Source organism: Anguilla anguilla, chromosome 1 (genome assembly GCF_013347855.1).
Source record: "Anguilla anguilla isolate fAngAng1 chromosome 1, fAngAng1.pri, whole genome shotgun sequence".
NCBI classification, from domain to species: Eukaryota; Metazoa; Chordata; class Actinopteri; order Anguilliformes; family Anguillidae; genus Anguilla; species Anguilla anguilla.
The window spans coordinates 70,550,651-70,570,876 of NC_049201.1; the positions used below are offsets into that span (position 1 = coordinate 70,550,651).

A 20,226-nucleotide genomic window follows, 5' to 3' on the forward strand; every position below is an offset into this window, starting at 1 on the left:
GATTTGTTGATAAATGAGAGTCATGCACCAAAATCTTTGGCACTCAGTAGATGAAGTTACCCTATGAAGTAAGTTTCCATCCAAGTTAGTTTCCACTGCACAAATGTGCATGCAGAGTGCGAGAATCTCTCTCTCTCTCTCTCGCTCTCTCTCTCTCTCTATCTCACACACACACACACACACACAAACACATACACTGTGGGTGGGTGTGTGATGGTGAGATATTTCTCTCTTTTTTGGTTTGGCAAGGTTTGAAACAGTTCATTACAATTAATCTCATCATGATTTCGTTATTCATAGTTTTGCTGATTATCCTCGAGTACCGTGAGTATTTGCTATTATTATTATTATTATTATTATTATTATTATTATTATTATTATTATTATTGTCGTCGTATGCAAGTACTTAAAGAGGGATCATGTTTAACTCCGTTTTCTGTCCCTTAGAAACTGCTGATCCTATAGTATTCAAGGACATAGGGCAAAGTGTGACCATCCACAGCCGTGTCAAAGAAATAACGCTTTATGACACATCCGTCAGCTGGTACCGTCTGAGACCGAGTGGAAAGATGGAGCAAATAACTCATTTATACGAATACAAGTTAAAGGACGGTCGTTACAGGGGAGAGCTTCCCGTGGACTCTAAGGATGCGCATCTGACCGTCTCCAGTGCAACAATTGGCGACTCCGGGCGCAGCTTCGCCGCGGTGGTTTCTAAAAAAAACTTCAAACTGGGTTCCTCCACAGTTGTAGCCGTAATAGGTAAGATACAAGTGCATGCCATGGCAGAATTAAGTTGGGGATTCTCCCGCAAAAATGTCTTTGTATAGAGCAACATTTCTGCGATATTACGGATTGCAATATTTTAAACCCGAAGGTCGATCTCATAACAATTATCTGTGTATAGGAGTTATATATATATATATATATATATATATATATATATATATATACACCGATCAGCCGCAACATTAAAACCACCTGCCTAATATTGTGTAGGTCCCCCTCGTGAAAAACCGCCAAAACAGCTCTGACCCGTCAAGAGTTTTTAAAATCATGTAGAAATAATTCACCCTCCAACAATATCTTAGCTTTTTATATCCCTGTAGCAACTAATAATGTAATGAACTATCAATAGTGTAATAACTCCCAATAATATAATCCATTTCCAATTTTTCTATGTAATAAAAAACAATTAATATATTAAGTAGCAGTAGTGTACTTTATTGATCCCGGGGGGGGATTTGCATTGTTGCAGCATCAAAGACAACAAAGTAACACAATCAGATACAAATTTACAATAGATACAAAATATCAGATACAAATATACAGTAGATACAAATATATACAGAAATCTAAATATACCAGAGTACACCTTCAGAGGTGGAGTCCATGCCTCGATGGGTCAGAGCTGTTTTGACGGCTCGAGGGGGACCTACACAATATTAGGTAGGTGGTTATATACATATATATACCTGCAATAAGAAACAGCAACGCCCCGCCATGCAGGATTGCGGATAGATTAAGTGGAAAGGGCCAATTCAGTGGAGGTAGGCAACATTTTTGTTTTTAAGGAACAAATTTCCCAAATGTTGACACCCATGTTGGGTACTGAGTAGGCCAGCCTTTACAAGCAAAAAGGTGCAAACGAATTATGTTTTGATACAACCTTATATGGATACAATTTGATGCACCTGTACCACCTCAGTTTCAAGCGTTGGTATCTTTTCATGCACTCTTTCATATGTTTTTCTGAGAGTGTTTTTAAAACACAGCAGAACAAAGTCTCGGCTATCATTGCCACGAGGACATTGTTGAAGCTGAACCTATCAAAAGTCACTGTAAATAGACTACACTCTGCATCTTGTATTTGGAAAATTCTGATTTCACCATTTAATCATATTATAGCGAGCGGCCTATAAGCAGTGTGCACTGTATAACTGGTTTGTTCTGTTCATGGACATTTGGCTCTTTGTAATGTGAACCCTACGAGTTTCAAAAACAGAAATCTCATAATATCTACATTCATTTGATAAGACTTCTCAAACTGGGAAATAAATTTGACACCATTCGACTTCAAAGACAACTGAGTTTGAGGCAGAGCTAAAATATTTGATTGAGTAGTCTTCCTTTCATCCAACCACAAATGCCTATTTTAGTTGTCCAACAATAAGTGCTTCAAAGATTCAACAGAAACAAAAGAGGGAAAAAATTATTAAAATATGAATAAAATCTAATCGAATTTAGTCACATTCTTCACCACCTCATTGGCTATTCTCCCCCAGTTACTGAACACACAACACCCCCAACACCCCAGATAGTTTTGAACATCTCCACTTGAAGCTTATCATAAATAAACTCCAGTTTTACTCTGGCACAAATTAAACCTGAACATTACAACAAAATCAACAGTTTTGCCTAACCAAGAAGAAAGCTTTCAAATGTGCATCTGTGCTTTCATCCCCAGTGTACACATAAATAAAACCAGTTTCAGAGAACACACAAGACAACTCATTAAACATGGCCTCAATATTCTCAATTATTGATTACAGTTCAGTTGTCAGTGACTATTTGTCTTTGATCGCTCCCTTGTCTTGTTGAATTATTGAGCGTGCTGAGTGATTTGGATAACACTTTATTACCTGCTTTTCAATTTTGTTTTATTCATAAAGATAAATAGTTATATAATCGGATTGTGGGAAGTTTCATTCCTACCTCAATACGTTTTGTAAGATAGACAATGAAAATGGCTATGGAAGAAAATCTGTACAGAAACTTGGTTCTCAACTGTAATGTAAAACAACTATGTGGTTATCAATCTAACTCTGCTATGTGAGTGAAGGTTATCAGTTCAGGAAATGCTTGAAACAGGAGGCATAACTTTCCCTAAGTGCGTCCACCAATCAATGTCAGGTTATAATTAGAACAGGTCCTCATTTACGGTGATGACCGGGCATGTAATTTTAATTTCCCATTGTGGTTTCATGAGACCCATTCTATGTATCCCGTCTCTCTTTCTCCTCAGATCCCAAGAGCCTCCCTGTAATGCGCGTGTTCCTCGGTCGCACAGGAACCATTCTATGTGAATTGAAAGGCGGGGGTCCACACTGGAGTGATCCTCAGTGGGAAACAGATGATGCCAAAGACGGGCTGACGTTGTCGGAGGCCAAAGCTAAAACTTTTGTAGATGAGCACGGCGCATTCATACAGTCCTCCATCCTCTCTTTGAAAGACAGGATCCGTGGTTTGAACTGTGTCTGTAGGCACAGCACTGGAGTCATTATTCAAACCCGGGTCATGCAAGATAGTAAGAAAAAAAAATTTTCTCCCTGTTTTATGCTTTATCTTCTCATGTTCTGTCTCCCTTTCACTTATCATAATTGTCTGGCTATTAGCCAACTCTCCCCAAAATTTTAAATGTAACACTTGTAAGTAGCTTCAAAGTGTAGTGCATTATTGTTGCCTATTTAATTGCTTTTCCACTGCATGGTACCGGCTCAACTCGACTCGACTCTACTCTCCTTTTGTGGTTTTCCATCGGGCAAAAGTTGTGGATAGTATGTGGCATTGCTATGACGACCAGCTACATTGACGGTATATCTGCAGTGGACAACTAAGCACCTGGTACCAAAAGCGAGGAGAGTTGAGTAGAGTCGAGTCGAGTTGAGCTGGTACCATGCGGTGGAAAAGTGGCTTTTATGGTCCCAGTAGCCTATGATTTTAATCAAGTTGCCAAACTTAGCTAGGGTAACATATTGAGTTCTGCATAATACATACACAAATTTTAATTAAGATGTTCCGAAGTAAGTTAAGTATTATAATTAAGTCCTGTGCTTCCATCAAAGATACAAGACTATCCAGGTTCTATAACACTCATTCTCAGAATCTGTGTGTAATTATAAATTGTTTTGTCATATCGGGACGCTGCTTCAGGCAAGGATCAGTGCCAGCAGCTGCTGTACCTCTCTCCCCTGGCTGGGGTGCTGCTGCTGGTGACTGTGACAGCCAGTGGGCTGTGGGCCTGGAGACGGAGGAAGCAGAGCCCTATAGCACAGGTCAGATATTCAATACAACTGTCTCCTGAAATATATCAAGTAAAATGCTGGAGTGAAAAATGTGCTTTCAGTAAAAAAAAATCTCTCCCTCTCACTCCCCCCCTCTCTGTCTCTTTCTCTCTCTCTCTATCCCCCCCCCCCCCTCCTCAGGGAATGGACAGCACTGACAGGATCTAGGGCGGCAGTGTAGCACAGTGGGTAAGGAACTGGGCTTGTAACCGAAAGGTCGCAGGTTCGATTCCCGGGTAAGGACACTGCCGTTGTATCCTTGAGCAAGGTATTTAACCTGCATTGCTTCAGTATATATCCAGCTGTATAAATGGATACAATGTAAAAGTGCTATGTAAAAGTTGTGTAAGTCGCTCTGGATAAGAGCGTCTGCTAAATGCCTGTAATGTAATGTAATGTAATGTAAATGAGTGGCATATGTTAGGAAGCTGGATTTGAAACTCAGGGGTTGTAGGTTTCATTCCACAATGGGACTCTACCACTGTACTTTGGCACAATGTGCCTGCACTGTTTCAGTACACATCCAGCTGTGAAAATGGATTGAGTGTTCACAGAAAGTCATTTCGTCTGACAAGAGCTTCTGTTGACTGCCTAAAATGCAATGGGGCTTGAAGCAGTTTTATTTATTCATTTATTTTTGAACTTGTGTTTATACAAACAACTAACTTGTGTATGGTGAAGAGTCATGACATCATAGTTTTCCGATTACATTTTTTTGTTCCACATTTTGGCCCTCTAAACTTGTACTTGAATGTTTAGAGGATAATTCTCTTCATGCAGCTTCATTATGTTCTTTACTAACCACTGGAGATATATTTTTATTTATATCTGGGTACCCAAATTGTACATACAGATTGGTAGAAAACCAAATCTTTCTGTCCAATGCTGAGTTTTACAGTCTGATATTACATAGAATTAAGTTTGAATGATTTGGTTTAATTGTTTTATTAGCCTACTTTTCTGTTAAATGTATATATTGTACAATTGTGTTGTACGTTATATTTTACTTGTGACAAACTTATTGCAACTGAATTAAATAAAAAGCTTGACTGGAGGAGATCATAATGATTGAAAAAAATTATTTTCAAACTGTCTATTTCTTTTTTCTGTTTCTTTTACCTCCTGTGGTCAAGGCTGTGGTGCCGTGCCAGACCATGGAAACATTTCTAATTATAACTACGTACAGGCAACAACACTTTCAGGTAGTCAAGAAACGGAAGTGGTCCACTACCTTCACACATGCTCAAAGTCACTGGTGACAGGATTTGGCTGAACGATGGCACTGAGTCTCTTCATCAATGTCTAATGTCACCATTGTTCTGATAAGCTTAGGGCCGATAGCAGTGGCTAATTGCAGTCCAACATAAAATCACTTCATGTATTAAGATGAATGTGTATAAAACACAGCTCTCATTGAAGCTGCCAGCCATTTAAAAGAACAAAAGGACTGGCTAGAGTGAGGTGCTCATGTGAGTGCAGGTACACAAACATATTGTCATTTATTTGATCATTTGGTTTGTGCAAAAATACTTTTTTCACAGTCCAAAGACAAGCAGCTTAGTAAAGTTTGAAGTGCCCATAGGTAAATGTAAATGATTGTATAAGTGAATGGTGCATGTATTCTTGCCTCTCACACAATGGGATAGGCCGCGACCCTGACCGGGGTTAGATAATGAAGGGATGAGTGTCTGCTAAGTGATTAAGATGCAATATAGTGTAATGTTATACTATACCGGAGAAAGTATACCACTGAAACACTTAAGCACTAAAATACAAATATTTCGCGTGTGACTACATTGCATTACTAGGCTACTCTGACATAACTGTTTTCGATTAGAAGCAAAGAAGCCGTTATCTTTTTTATGTAGCCTACATGTATGGAGTTACGCTCACCCGTACGTATATTCTACGCACAAATAAATAACTGCTGGGTTGATCATGGATGGAATTTGGACAGGCGTTTGTTGTTTTAAGTAAAGGTAAAAAAGATCTAAAAAAAAAATTTAAAAAAAAATTTAACCCCAGCCTAGATGTTGTTCGTGGGTAAACGGTTATAGTTGGAGCATGTAGATGGTGACACCGCTTTGCGTTGAAGTTCGATTTAGTCAGCCGCGTTCAGGTCAGTTTTGGTTGGTTTTGTAGTTTCGAGTCATTAAATGGCTATGAAACGGTCATGCTTTGTGTGAAGAACGTATTGTCCATTCCGAATGGGAACTCGACCTTGCAATTATAGCGCGAGAAGGCGAGCCTGAACTTGGCGCGCAAGCAAGTTCCTTATCTGTAAGCGATCAGTCATCAGGTGAAATCTATGGCGTCAATTTAATGCCAATAATCAGCTCGAACAGATATTCACTGTGCGAGCACAGAACCACTTTCACGCGTGTAAATTTCAACACCGAGAGTAAAACAATGAGCTGCGCGCCAGCTGGTTCTACTCGCTCGCGAAGAGCCACTTTCTCCTCGCGCGGAGTAGAATTGATTTTTGTCAGTGTGGGGGCGGAGACTTAATCTAATGTGTTCACTGGTATGATTGGTCACTTTAAATACGAAGCCCATACACTTGCTGTGCCTTCTAACGCCAATGTTCTTGTTTGCTAAGGGATGATATGGAGACAAGTTGTGAGCTGCCTACCGGAGGCAAGTGAGGAGCGAGGAGAAAGTGGCTCTTCGCGAGCGAGGAGAAATATTTTGCGAGCGAGTAGAACTAGCTCGCGCGCGGCTCATGGTTTTACTCTCGGTGTTGAAATTTGCGTGCGTGAAAGTGGTTTTGTGCTCGCGCAGTGAATGTCTGCTCTCGTGGCTGCTTGTTTTACTCGCGCAGTGAATATCTGCTCGCGCTGATTATTGGCATTAAATTGACGCCATAGAAATCAGACATCACTCTGTTCTGCAGACATGCCACATGTTCTCTGTCTCCTGCTCTTCGTGCTGTCCTGCAGTGAGTAATTTTATTTAAATTATTTTAATAATATAAATAATGTGAAATAAAATACGATGTGAATGTGTTCTTATTTATAAAATAATAATAAAAACACGTTAAATGTATGAGATATTTGTACAGTTTTAGGTATGCCTAAATTTTTACAACAGTAATTTTTAATTGTACAAATAATTTAGAAACAAATGGGCATATTCGGTAACGTTCTACAAGTCTGTATGTATAAAAGCAACGGTATAACAGGGAATGTACATAAGTACGTAAAAAGTCAAATTAAATAAAATTCCACTAAAGTGATCGTTGTTGTAAATAAATAAAGCGAGATAGAAAAAATTGACAATACAAGACAACGTGTGTCACAGTTAGGGATCAAGAATGTCGTAGCTCTTAGCCGGAGTCTTTTTGCATTCTTCTTTTTCATATATTCCATATGTAAACAATCAAACAGTTCATTATGAATAATGGAAAAGTTAGGCGAAGTCTTAAAGCATTTTGCCTTGTTGATAAGAATTTCACCCGTCAGAACAACATTGTTTAACAGAAATTATGAAATTAACATTATGTTTTCATCAGAGAAATTCATTATGTTAGTTTTCAACTATTCATGAAGATCATCCCTTGTATATACAAGAGAATAATATTTGGACTACTGTTTTAATCTCATCTGGACAAAAGATATAGGCCTATTATCATTTTCGCAATTACACCTGAGCCAGACGTATTTTTGGTAAGGTATATTCAGTTCAGTATATTGAAATTGATTCCTTCCACTGTAGAAGGAATCGGGAAGTGTAGGTAGGCCTACTTGCTTTGTAATCTTTTTATAATACACAGTACAATGTCCAGTGTTAATTCAAATCAAACAGTGTTGATTTAACTCTTATCAGAAAACATTTGTCCCACATTCCAGTTGAATTAACATTGGACATTTTACTGTGGATGGTTGGGGGAAATAGAGGTTATGGAGTTTCGGTTTGAGACCACTGTGTTTAGATCTGCTGTAAAACAGTCACGAATGAATCTATGTGACAGTTTGTCATTATTGAAGGAAAGACCATTGATGAACAGAGGTGGAATAGATGGCGTTGTAGATGAGGTAGGTGCCTTTTCTGATATCTATCTCTGTTTATTGCAGCCAATTCTGTGACCTGCTCGCTCATATTCGCCACAACGGGCAAGGACGTCACACTCCGCTGCCAGTGTTCCAAGAACCGGAACTGTCACGAGGGGGTTATCCGCTGGGTTCGAATGGACTCGAATGAATCACTGCAAATTATCGATAATAAATGTGAGCAATCGCACTGCCGATTCGCCAGCAAAACATTAAATGGCACTCAAGTTGTACTCCTGACGATTGCTCAGGTTGAACCAGGGGATTCTGGTCGATATTACTGCGTAGAGCACAACAAACGCGACATCCAATTTAACGACAACGGAACCCTTTTAATGGTCGGAGGTGAGTAGAAACCCCGTCCCCAAACAGGCCTTCTGCTGACAAGAACTTCCATTGGAAAATAGGTCCTGGCTGCAGGCTAAAGTACTGTGATGTGAAAGGACTGTGATTTTGCCGTGTAACATCGTTTAGGAGTATAAAACTAGGTCATGAAATGTTTGAAAAAAACATGCCAAACATGCCTCACTCATGACAGGCTAACTACACAGTAAAATGTTCAGTGTTTAATTAAACCGGCACCAAATGTACTTTGTTAAGAGAATTAATACTGGATGTGTTACTGTGTAGTATATCTTAGGAAAGTAATCCATGTAAAAGTTGCACGCATGTAATTTTCTTAGAGTAGGCCGCAAGATCTGAAATATAGGCTATAGCAGGTCGTTGGGAAAACAGTGACCCTGAGGGGATAATAAATGCACCCAACATTTACTGGCACCTGAAGATGCAGTGTGACCTGTACCTGTCAATCAGGATGATTGTTGCTAGTTTATAGTTTCACTCATCATGTGTGATAAAATAAACTGAACTGTGAGCTATCATCCAGACAGTAGGGAGTATTTATGCAATCATGAAGGCATATTGTGCTTAAATTATTTAAAAGGTTTTCAGCAGGTAGTTTATTGATCTATTGTATTCTGTCCTTCCATTTCGTTATATATTAGTAGTCACTGAAATTATACGGAAACATAGAAAGATGGAGTATTATTTAACGTTTATTTGCCCTAATCTGTTGTATTGTTTTTGAGCAGATGTCTGGACAGACAGCAGTGAAGTAGATTTGCTGAATGAATGGACGGGTGAGGGTGGAAGCCCAGAGCTGGATTGGAGTGAAGCTCAAACACCAAACACTAGTCAAGGGTTTATATCTGAATGGAGGAATGAGACTAAAGCAAGTGACTTCCTGGATGTACGGCACACTGAGTTGCGCTGTGTAGTGACCAGACTCAGTGCCCCCTGGGTAAATATCTACTGGCGGTCGACCCGCGAATCATGGAACAAAACTGGCCAGACCTGGTCTTTGACAGACACCGAGAGAGGGTAAGTGGGGTTCAGGGAAATTTGTGCATTCAAATGGACTATTCTTATTTTGCATAAAAATATGCATTTGAGGGCTTCTGTTGGTGAAGTTGGTGAAGGCCAGGACCTCTAGCATAAACATAGCTATCGTAAGTCTCATATCATTACCTAACTGTAACCAGGAGTCCTCAGTGCAGGGTACATTGGGCCTCAATTGTAATAGAACATGCATATATAATACTGATAATCGTAATGTCACTAATTTTCATTTTTCTCACCTCATTTTATCAATGATGAGTAATTAAAATGATTGAATAAGGCCTGTCAAACCATAATCTCCTCAATATCTCTGAAAAAAGTAGTTACATTGTTATGTGCAATAATTTTGTTTCTTTAATTGGACTAATGAAACAGGGTTTGAAGCTTGCTTATTCCAACCAGTGGCTTGAGATTATAAGGAAAGTAACTTTTTGTACAAGTAGTCTATGCTCATGTCTAAATTCTTGCTTTATTATTGACAGGTACAGGATAGAGAGCCGGTTGCGAATTGGACTAAAAGTGAAGTCTGGCAGGGAGGATGAGGGGATGGATTTGGATAAGATGGTGGAAATGGATGAAGAATTGTGGTGTGAGGTCTGGGTTGGGGTGGATGTCTCTTTTCAGAGCCTAAAGTTTTAATTCTGTCAGCAAACCCATACTGACCCTGGTTGCCAGGGGCGACATAGCTCAGGAGGTAAGACCGATTGTCTGGCAGTCGGAGGGTTGCCGGTTCAAACCCCGACTTGGGCGTGTCGAAGTGTCCTTGAGCAAGACATCTAACCCCTAACTGCTCTGGCGAATGAGAGGCATCAATTGTAAAGCGCTTTGGATAAAAGTGCTATATAAATGCAGTCCATTTACCATATCACATTTTATCTAACTATCTATCTATCTATCCATCCCATTCTATAAATTTAAATGATATTCTATTGTGGGCATTCATTATATGCAAGTAAGTACATCAACAGACTGTGTGTATATATCCTATGTTGATGATAAATATGCACATGCTTGTGTGGTAACCAGAATGAGAACATATAGCACAGTGCCATATAATACAAGAGCACCATCTTCTGTCTACTGATGTTTTTGCACTCAAAGCAGACTGCATGAGTTCATGAAGATTCCATGGCAATGGCCGACTGTAGCCTGCTGTACTGGATAACTAGATTCAACAATGAATATGTACGATATGCAATTGTAAATTTAATAGAAAGTTTGTGTATAGTCACTATTATAGTCCAATATGGTTCTATGTGATTTTCAGAATGGTGCAATGGACTCCTATATGGTGAAATAGCCCTTTGTGTGCTCTGTGTGTGTCTTCTCACCTTGCTCATCTGTCACTGTCTCCGCCACCAGCACAAAGGTATGCTGTTCATGCTCCCCTAACATTGAAGGAGAAAATGTGTGAATGACATGCCAGTAAACACCACATACAGTGACTGAAAGAAATTAGAGGTGTGAGAAATTAGAGGTGTGTTACTCCCCTGTGTTTCAGGTTCAGAACCATCAGCGACAGAAGTGTCACCAACACTGAACTCTTGCGTAAGCATTTCACATGTATTGTCACATGAACAGCATCCTCCAATAACAATAAAGTATTTCATTTGGCTAAAGTAACAAATCACATCCATGCATGTCTTTGCAGAGAGATGTGTCCTCGGACATCACCTACGAGAGACGACATAGACAGAGGAGCAGACAGAAAAACAGTCAAGAAGACAGACTGGTGTACAACGAAGTGAGATACAAATGTGAAGACAGTGTACTGCATGGGTGAAAGACAGAGATTTGGATACCTACAGAAAGACCCGCTGATACTGCAAGACCTGCTTGTGGGGAGAAAGAAAGAGAGGCAAACAAAGACAGGCAGTCAATTAGGTTTCTGAAAATTCTGTGTTTCTGTCCCTCATTGTAAACTTGCAGGGTTTGTCATTTCTACCCAACCTTCTAATTTTGGGGAAACATTAACAGAAACATTTGCCTCCGTAAGAACAGTGCCTCCTAAATGTTTATTGCATCACATTTTGTTTGAAGATCTTTTTTTCTGCATCAAGACAAAATAACACAATTAATGTGCTACTTGTCACAGTGTTTCATAATTTTTCTGTTGATTGATGAGAAATGTGCATACTGTGCTGGATTTATCTTAAGTGAACTGTTTGGGCAATTACTTTGTTGCCTTAGCTCATGTTTTATATGATTAATTATTCAGTCATTCATTATTAAAAATGTTCCATTTTTTCTCAGCTCAAAATAAATTCTCGTGATGCTAACTGTGCATCTGTGCCCGGCTCATGCAAGATAGTAAGAAAATGTTTTTTTTTCTCCCTGTTTTATGCTTTATCTTCTCATGATCTGTCTCCCTTTCACTTATCATAATTGTCTGGCTATTAGCCAACTCTCCCCAAAATTTTAAATGTAACAATTGTAAGTACCTTCACAGTGTAGTGCATTATTGTTGCCTATTTAATCGCTTTTCCACTGCATGGTACCGGCTCAACTCGACTCGACTCTACTCGCCTTCTGTGGTTTTCCATCGGGCAAAAGTTGTGGATAGTACCTGGTACCTGGTACTTTTTTTGGTATCACCTCCGTCGAGGTTCAAGGTGATACCAAAAGGTGACGTGAAACACAGCATACCACTGATTGGTCAGAAATGGCAGTGTCATGTGGCATTGCTATGACGACCAGCTACATTGACGGGGGTACTATCTGCAGTGGAACGCTAAGCACCTGGTACTAAAAGCGAGCAGAGTTGAGTAGAGTCGAGTCGAGTCGAGTCGGTACCATGTGGTGGAAAAGTGGCTTTTATGTTCCCAGTAGCCTATGATTTTAATCAAGTTGCCAAACTTAGCCAGGGTAACATATGGAATTCTGCATAATACATACACAAATTTTAATTAAGATGTTCCGAATCGTAAGTTAAGTATTATAATTAAGTCCTGTACCTCCATCGAAGATACAAGACTATCCAGGATCTATAACACTCATTCTCAGAGTCTGTGTGTAATTATAAGTTGTTTTGTCATATTGGGACGCTGCTTCAGGCAAGGATCAGTGCCAGCTGCTGCTGTACCTGTCTCCCCTGGCTGGGGTGCTGCTGCTGGTGACTGTGACAGCCAGTGGGCTGTGGGCCTGGAGACGGAGGAAGTAGAGCCCTATAGCACAGGTCAGATATTCAATACAACTGTCTCCTGAAATATATCAAGTATAATGCTGGAGTGAAAAATGTGCTTTCAGTAACTGAACCCTTTCAAAGTCATTTAGCATTTTTTCATAATATCGCATGGAAAGTTTATTCCACAACTATTAGTATTTCCACTTTAAAAAAATATTTCCCTCTCACTCCCCCCCTCTCTCTCTCTTTCTCTCTCTCTCTCTCCCCCCCCCCCCCCCCCCCCCCCACCCGCCCCCCTCAGGGAATGGACAGCACTGACAGGATCTAAATAAGTGGCATATGTTAGGAAGTTGGAATTGAAACTCAGGGGTTGTAGGTTTCATTCCGCAATGGGACTCTACCACTGTACTTTGGCACAATGTGCCTGCACTGTTTTAGTACACATCACATCCAGCTGTAAAAATGGATTGAGTGTTCACAGAAAGTAATTTCGTTTGACAAGAGCATCTGTTGACTGCCTAAAATGCAATGGGGCTTGAAACAGTTTATTTATTCATTTATTTTTGAACTTGTGTTTTTACAAACAACTTATTTGTGTATGGTGAAGAGTCATGACATCATAGTTTGCCGATTCCATTTTTTTTGTTCCATATTTTGGCCCTCTAAACTTGTACTTCAATGTTTAGAGGATAAAGCTCTGCAGTTTCATTATGTTCTTTACTAACCACTGGAGATATATTTTTATTTATATGTGGGTACCCCTCTGTTATTGGTAGAAGATCAAATCTTTCTGTCCAATGCTGAGTTTTACACTCTGATATTACATAGAATTAAGTTTGAATTATTTGATTCAATTGTTTTATTAGCCTACTTTTCTGTTAAATGTATATATTGTACAATTGTGTTGTACGTTATATTTTACTTGTGACAAACTTATTGCAACTGAATTAAATAAAAAGCTTGACTGGAGGAGATCATAATGATTGAAAAAAATTATTTTCAAACTGTCTATTTCTTTTATCTGTTTCTTTTACATCCTGTGGTCAAGGCTGTGGTGCTGTGCCAGACCATGGAAACATTTCTAATTATAACTACGTACAGGCAACAACACTTTCAGGTAGTCAAGAAACGGAAGTGGTCCATCACCTTCACACACGCCCAGAGTCACTGGTGACAGGATTTGGCTGAATGATGGCACTGAGTCTCTTCATCAAGGTCTAATGTCATCATTGTTTTGATAAGCTTAGGGCCAAAAGTAGTGGCCAATTGTAGTCCAACATAAAATCACTTCATGTATTAAGTTGAATGTGTATATATGTGAGCTCTCATTGAAGCTGCCAACCATTTAAAAGATCAAAAGGACTGGCTAGAGTGAGGTGCTCATGTGATTGCAGGTATACGAACGTATTGTAATTTGTTTGATCGTTTGGTTTGAGCAAAAAGACTTTTTCCACAGTCCAAAGACAAGCAGTTTAGTAAAGTCTGTTAAAGTAATGTATAAAGTAATGTTATACTATACCGGAAAAATATACCACTGAAACACTTAAGCAATAAAATACAAATATTTAGCATGTGACTGTACATTGCGTTACTACTCTGACATAACTGTTTTCGATTAGAAGCAAAGAAGCCGTTATCTTTTTTATGTAGCCTACATGTATGGAGTTACGCTCACCCGTATGTCTGTTCTACGCACAAATAAATAACTGCTGGGTTGATCATGGATGGAATTTGGACAGTCGTTAAAGGTCAAAAAGATCTTTAAAAAATAAAAAACCCCAGCCTAGATGTTGTTCGTGGGTAAACGGTTATAGTTGCAGCATGTAGGTGGTGACACCGCCTTGCGTTGAAGTGGTTCTATTTAGTCAGCCGAGTTCAGGTCAGTTTTGGGTGGTTTTGTAGTTTCGAGTCATTTAATGGCTATGAAAACGGTCATGCTTTGTGTGGAGAACGTGTGGTCCATTGCGAATGGGAACTCGACCTTGCAATTATTGCGCGAGAAGGCAAGCCTGAACTTGGCCCGCAAGCACGTTCCTTATCTGTAAGCGGTCAGTCGTCAGGTGAAATCAGACCACTATGTTCTGCAGGCATGCCACATGTTCTCTGTCTCCTGCTCTTCGTGCTGTCCTGCAGTGAGTAATTTTATTAATTATTTTAATAATATAAATAATGTGAAATAAAATACGATGTGAATGTGTTCTTATTTATAAAATAATAATAAAAACACGTTAAATGTATGAGATATTTGTACAGTTTTAGGTATGCCTAAACTATTTTCTGCCATCGTCAATTATCGGAGTCTTCGTAATTTTTAATTGCACAAATAATTTAGAAACAAATAGGCAAAAAGGGCAGAATTGGCCTCATCCTACCAGGGGTTGGGTGGGTTAAGTCATCTTGAGTTAACCTTACATGAACTCCACCCATTAACAAGGTGCCCAGTGCAGTTACTATCAGTGAGAGACGCATCTGTCCTCTGACTGGTGCTTGTTCTCTTGTAGTAATGTGTGGCCTGCATGCTGTAAAATCGTCCCTGACTCTACAGAGCTGCTTACTGTTTATAGATAAACATTAGCCCTCCTTTACCTTATTAAATGGGGCAATAAAATGTAAGGAATAGGGTGAGCATGGGTGTGACAGGCTTAAATATGCAATATGTCTCTAAATTAATAATATTTACAAAGTCCATGAAAATAATTCTAATCTTTTTGAACCCGATTTTTTCCCCCCGTTGGAGAAGCACATAACCGTCTAGAATGTGATTGTATGCTGTAGCATTAAGATTTGCCCTCACTGGAATTAAAGGGCCAAGCCAAAACCATGAAAAACAGGCCCAGACCAAGGGGTGTCCAGACACTTTTGGTCATATAGTGTGCATAAGGAAAGAAAGATGTACAAGTAGTCTATGCTTCTCTCTGACTTCCTGCTTTATTGTTTGCAGGTACAGGGTAGAGAGCCGGTTGCGAAATGGACTAAAAGTGATGTCTGGGTGGGAGCATGAGTATGACTACAAGTACTGGTCCCCAGATTATCTACCTATGGGGATGGATTTGGATAAGATGGTGAAAATGGATGAAGAATTGTGGTGTGAGGTCCAGGTTTGGGTGAATGTCTCTGTTCAGAGCCCAAAGTTTTCATTCCGTCAGCAAACCCATACTGACTCTGGTTAGTATGAGTACACACTTTGTCTATCTGTCTGTCGGTCTGTCTGTCTATCTAAATGACATCCTGTTATGAATAGTCATCATTTAAATAAACAATTAAGTACATTAACAGTCTGTACTTATATATCTTAATTTTTAAAAAGCTAAACATCCGCATGTAGGTAGATGTAGGCAACCAGCATGAGAACGTGGCACACTACAATCTAATACAACATCGCCACCTGCTGTCTAGGGATGTTATTGCACTTGAAACATACTTCATAATTCTATGTCAATTAATTTATGAATGAATGTATGAATGTGTACAATATGTCATTGTAAATTTAATATAATAGCCTTGATTGTTAGTATGTTTGTGTATAGCTACTATAATAGTCCAATATGGTTCTATGTGATTTTCAGAATGGTGCAATGGAGTCCTATATGGTGAAATAGCCTTTTGTGTGCTCTGTGTGTGTCTCCTCACCCTGCTCATCTGTCACTGTCTCCGCCACCAGCACAAAGGTATGCTGTTCATGCTCCCCTAACACTGAAGGAGAAATGACATGCCAGTAAACACCACATACAGTGACTAAAAGAAATTAGAGGTGTGAGAAATTAAAGGTGTGTTACTCCCCTGTGTTTCAGGTTCAGAACCATCAGCGACAGAAGTGTCACCAACACTGAACTCTTGCGTAAGCATTTCACATGTACTGTCACATGAACATCATCCTCCCATAACAGAATAAAGTATTTCATTTAGCTAAAGTTACAAATCACATCCATGCATGTCTTTGCAGAGAGATGTGTCCTCGGACACCACCTATGCTCTGGTTATCAAGAAACAACCCAAGACAGAGATGATAAAGACAGAGGAGCAGACAGAAGAACAGTCAGGAAGACAGACTGGTGTACAGCGAAGTGAGATACAAATGTGAAGACAGAGTACTGCATGGGTGAAAGACAGAGATTTGGATACCTACAGAAAGACCCGCTGATACTGCAAGACCTGCTTGTGGGGAAAAGGAAAGAGAGGCAAACAAAGACAGGCAGTCAATTAGGTTTTTGAAAATTCTGTGAAATTTCTGTCTCTCATTGTAAACTTGCAGGGTTTGTCATTTCTACCCAACCTTCTCATTTTGGGGAAACATTAACAGAAATATTTGCCTCCGTAAGAACAGTGCTTCCTAAATGTTTATTACATCACATTTCGTTTGAAGATCATTTTTTCTGCAGCAAGACAAAATTAATGTGCTACTTGTCACAATGTTTCATAATTTTTCTGTTGATTGATGAGAAATGTGCAGACTGTGCTGGATTTATCTTAAGTGAACAGTTTGGGCAATTACTTTGTTGCCTTAGCTCATGTTTTATATGATGAATTATTCAGTCATTAATTATTAAAAATGTTCAATTTTTTTCTCATCTCAAAATAAATTCCTGTGATGCTAACTGTGCATCTTGTTTCTGCTATCTGGAGAGTAAAAGATGCTGATATTATATCTGTGTTACCAGCAGATATAAAAGGTTTATGTTCAGATAAAAGAGAGATAAAAGAAAATACAGTGTGCCGTGAAAAATGCGGTTCAGGAAGCAAACTATTCTTGAGGACAGACTGAGAAGGAGGAGGAAATCGCCAGACCTCAAAACATTTGTAAATGTAGCTCAGTCTCAAGGATTTGCAATTTGCATGTGAAAATCAAGAAATACGAAGAACACGAAAGGACATTCTAAAAGGCCTAATGTGAAAACGCTTGTGGGGGCAAAAAAAAAAATTTGACATTGATGGAAAAAAATGAATGTGTTTCCATGTGTTGGACACTGGACACCATAGGCCTTAGTAATGGTGAAGAAAAGTATATCTGTTCAGTTTTTTAAAATTAATTTAGTGAACAACTGCAAAAAAGAAGGCTTAATGAGATCATTTTAAACAGAAATACTGAAAAAGTCATGAGACTTCACTATATTCAGAGAGAAATGTGCAAGATAAATCAGGAAGTTTTTTTAACCATCAAAGTTGTAATTTAGGTGAAAACTAAGGCTTAATGTAGTTTAATGACATAACATCATAGTAAAGACATGTATGTTTTATTCAGGCAGCAGGGGTATGTACGGAGCAAAAATTTCTACTCAAAATAAACTTGTGGCCAAAATGGTGGCCAAAAAAGCTTAATGGCCTAAAACTGATGTTGATCAATCTCAAAAAAGCTCCCACAGAAATGTAACCTGGGGCTGAGAATGTCTAATTGCCACACCCAAATTTGGAACAGCAACTGTCTGCAACCACAGCCATATTGATGTGGGAACCTCACCGCCTGGGTCTGCCCCTTTTGCACACACAGCTCTACGTTATGAAAAGGACGTAGCCACCTGCGTCTCTTGCCAAAGTCAGAAAATGAAAGCCAGGTACAAGAAGCTCTAAAAGCTGTTGAAAGGTTCTCATCACCCATGTAAAATGATGGTATGCCGAAATATACCTGAACTATACTATTTTATACTTGAAGTATTATTAAAGTTTATATGAAGTGTGCTGAGTGTACTATTACTTTCTACATGGGGATCTGATTGTGAACATGAGAAAATGTGCAACATTGGCTCGGAAATGCTCTCCTGGCTCAACAATACCTGACTTCCCTGTTAGGGACACGGTTACCTACCTGGGGACAGGGATTAATAAAACCATCAAGGATATGAGGGATATGAATTTTAATTCATAGTTAGCAAGAGATCTCTTTCTGCATTCTAGGACTCTGTTAAAATTGCAGAAAATCTTGCAAGAGTGTCATATGTACTCCAGAGCATTGCATTTGAAATTAAGCAATGAATATGAGATTAAATTATTGACTATCATCTTTAATTTGAGGATATTTAATAAGATAAGATGAGGTAAGATAAGATAGACTTTATTAATCCCCAGGTGGGGAAATTTAGGTGTTACAGCAGCAGATAATTTACATCGACATTTAATAATCCATGAAGGAATTACAGACCTTTTTATATATAGTTCTACCATTTGAGGAGAGCAAACGTGACTGGACAAATCAACACAATATGAAATAGTCCATATTTAGTACTTTGTGGCAAGTTCTTTGCATTTGATGACTGCCTGAAATCCGCAACCCACAGACATCACTAGATGCTGGATATCTTCCCTGGTGATGCTCTGCCAGGCCTGTGCTGCAGCCATCTTCAGTTCCTATTTATTTCTGGTGTGCTTTGCCTTCAGTCTTTTCTTCAGTAAGTGAAACACGTATTTAACTGGATTCACCATTGGTATTTGACTTGACCAGTCAAGAACATTACACTTTTTGGCCCTGAAAAGCTCCTTGGTTGCTTTAGTAGTATAGAGACACACACAAAGTATGGTCACATTTCCTGCTTGACATTATATTTCTGAGATTTTTATGTGTATGTGCCTGTATTTTTAAATACATTCAAGCTTTTCAGCTGTAACTCCTGCTCTCTCACCACATGGGGGAGCTGTGGTTAAACAGGAGCTGTAGATTATTCATGGGGCTGTGTGAGGCTTCTTCTCTTGACAGAGAACATCCTACACGATGCAAAACCACAAAAGTCTGTCTGCATTGTTTCCTGTTTTAAACATGCATAATTAACTGTTCACTGGTATAACATGCCTGGGACTTAACAGTATGTTTGGGGCCATTGTCCTGCTGCAAGGTGACATCCAACAAGTTTTGAGGCATTTGGCTGGATATGAGCAGATTCATCTGCGCATTAGGCTATAGAAACTGCAGGGGGGTCATTTATAAAATGAACTTGCGTGCATACGCGAAGTGAAGGCATGACGTAGAGCCACAACCGTTTCCACGGTCAAATCAAGTCATGTTGAAATTTTATAAATCACTACTTTGACGTGATTTTCTACGTACGCGTCACAAAGTTGATCTAAAATACGTTTTATAAATGAGGCCCCAGATGTAGTAACCTAGTATGAAAGTTCAACGATGTCCTCTATTCTACTGCCCGCTTGCAGGCCAGTTTAGAGGGTGCGTCACGTGCATATTGCGCCCGACAATAAGCAGCTTATTTTTGTGAATTATAGGCAAATGATATTCGAATATATTCGAACTCTCACTAATTACAAAAGCTAATATTCGAACTCAATTTCATGGCACTTTTGACAGCCTTATCATGCAGTCATATACCAGGGGGCCTCTACTTACAGTGTCACCTGGAATCAGTCACAGACTTTTCGAGCCTTTGGTTGTCTAATACCACAGTAGACTAGACTAAAATGTATACAGTATTGTTTTTACTCCTTCTGGAAACGACTAATAAGGGGGAAAATCTAAAATATAATTTTAGGTTTAGTTCAGTTGGTTCATAGTATGCCAGTACATTCTAGGATCTATAGGACAGTGTGAATACAGACAGTATTGTTAGTATAAACATTGTAGCATAAGACTGAGCTTTTTAATCAGAGTCAT

At 39.2% G+C, this 20,226-nt stretch overlaps 2 protein-coding genes across 4 annotated transcripts in view; both read left to right on the forward strand.

Moving 5' to 3' along the window:
• The window catches only part of LOC118220781, a 39,054-nt gene that overhangs the window by 8,384 nt on the left and 10,444 nt on the right, over positions 1–20,226 (forward strand). The window lies entirely within an intron of this gene.
• Positions 681–17,230, forward strand: LOC118220767. Of its 3 annotated transcripts, XM_035404972.1 has the most exons (9): positions 681–762; positions 3,026–3,307; positions 3,934–4,055; positions 8,138–8,458; positions 9,205–9,493; positions 15,577–15,800; positions 16,202–16,303; positions 16,427–16,473; positions 16,579–17,230. In XM_035404972.1, exons 4-9 carry the CDS (start codon positions 8,251–8,253, stop codon positions 16,714–16,716), a joined length of 1,008 nt encoding a protein of 335 aa, XP_035260863.1. In that variant the 5' UTR covers positions 681–762; positions 3,026–3,307; positions 3,934–4,055; positions 8,138–8,250; the 3' UTR covers positions 16,717–17,230. The 3 variants fall into 3 exon arrangements, with proteins under 3 accessions (XP_035260863.1, XP_035260854.1, XP_035260872.1); XM_035404963.1 differs by lacking the exons at positions 681–762; positions 3,026–3,307; positions 3,934–4,055 and adding an exon at positions 6,665–7,002; XM_035404981.1 differs by lacking the exons at positions 681–762; positions 3,026–3,307; positions 3,934–4,055 and adding an exon at positions 6,665–7,002 and having other exon boundaries at positions 8,138–8,290.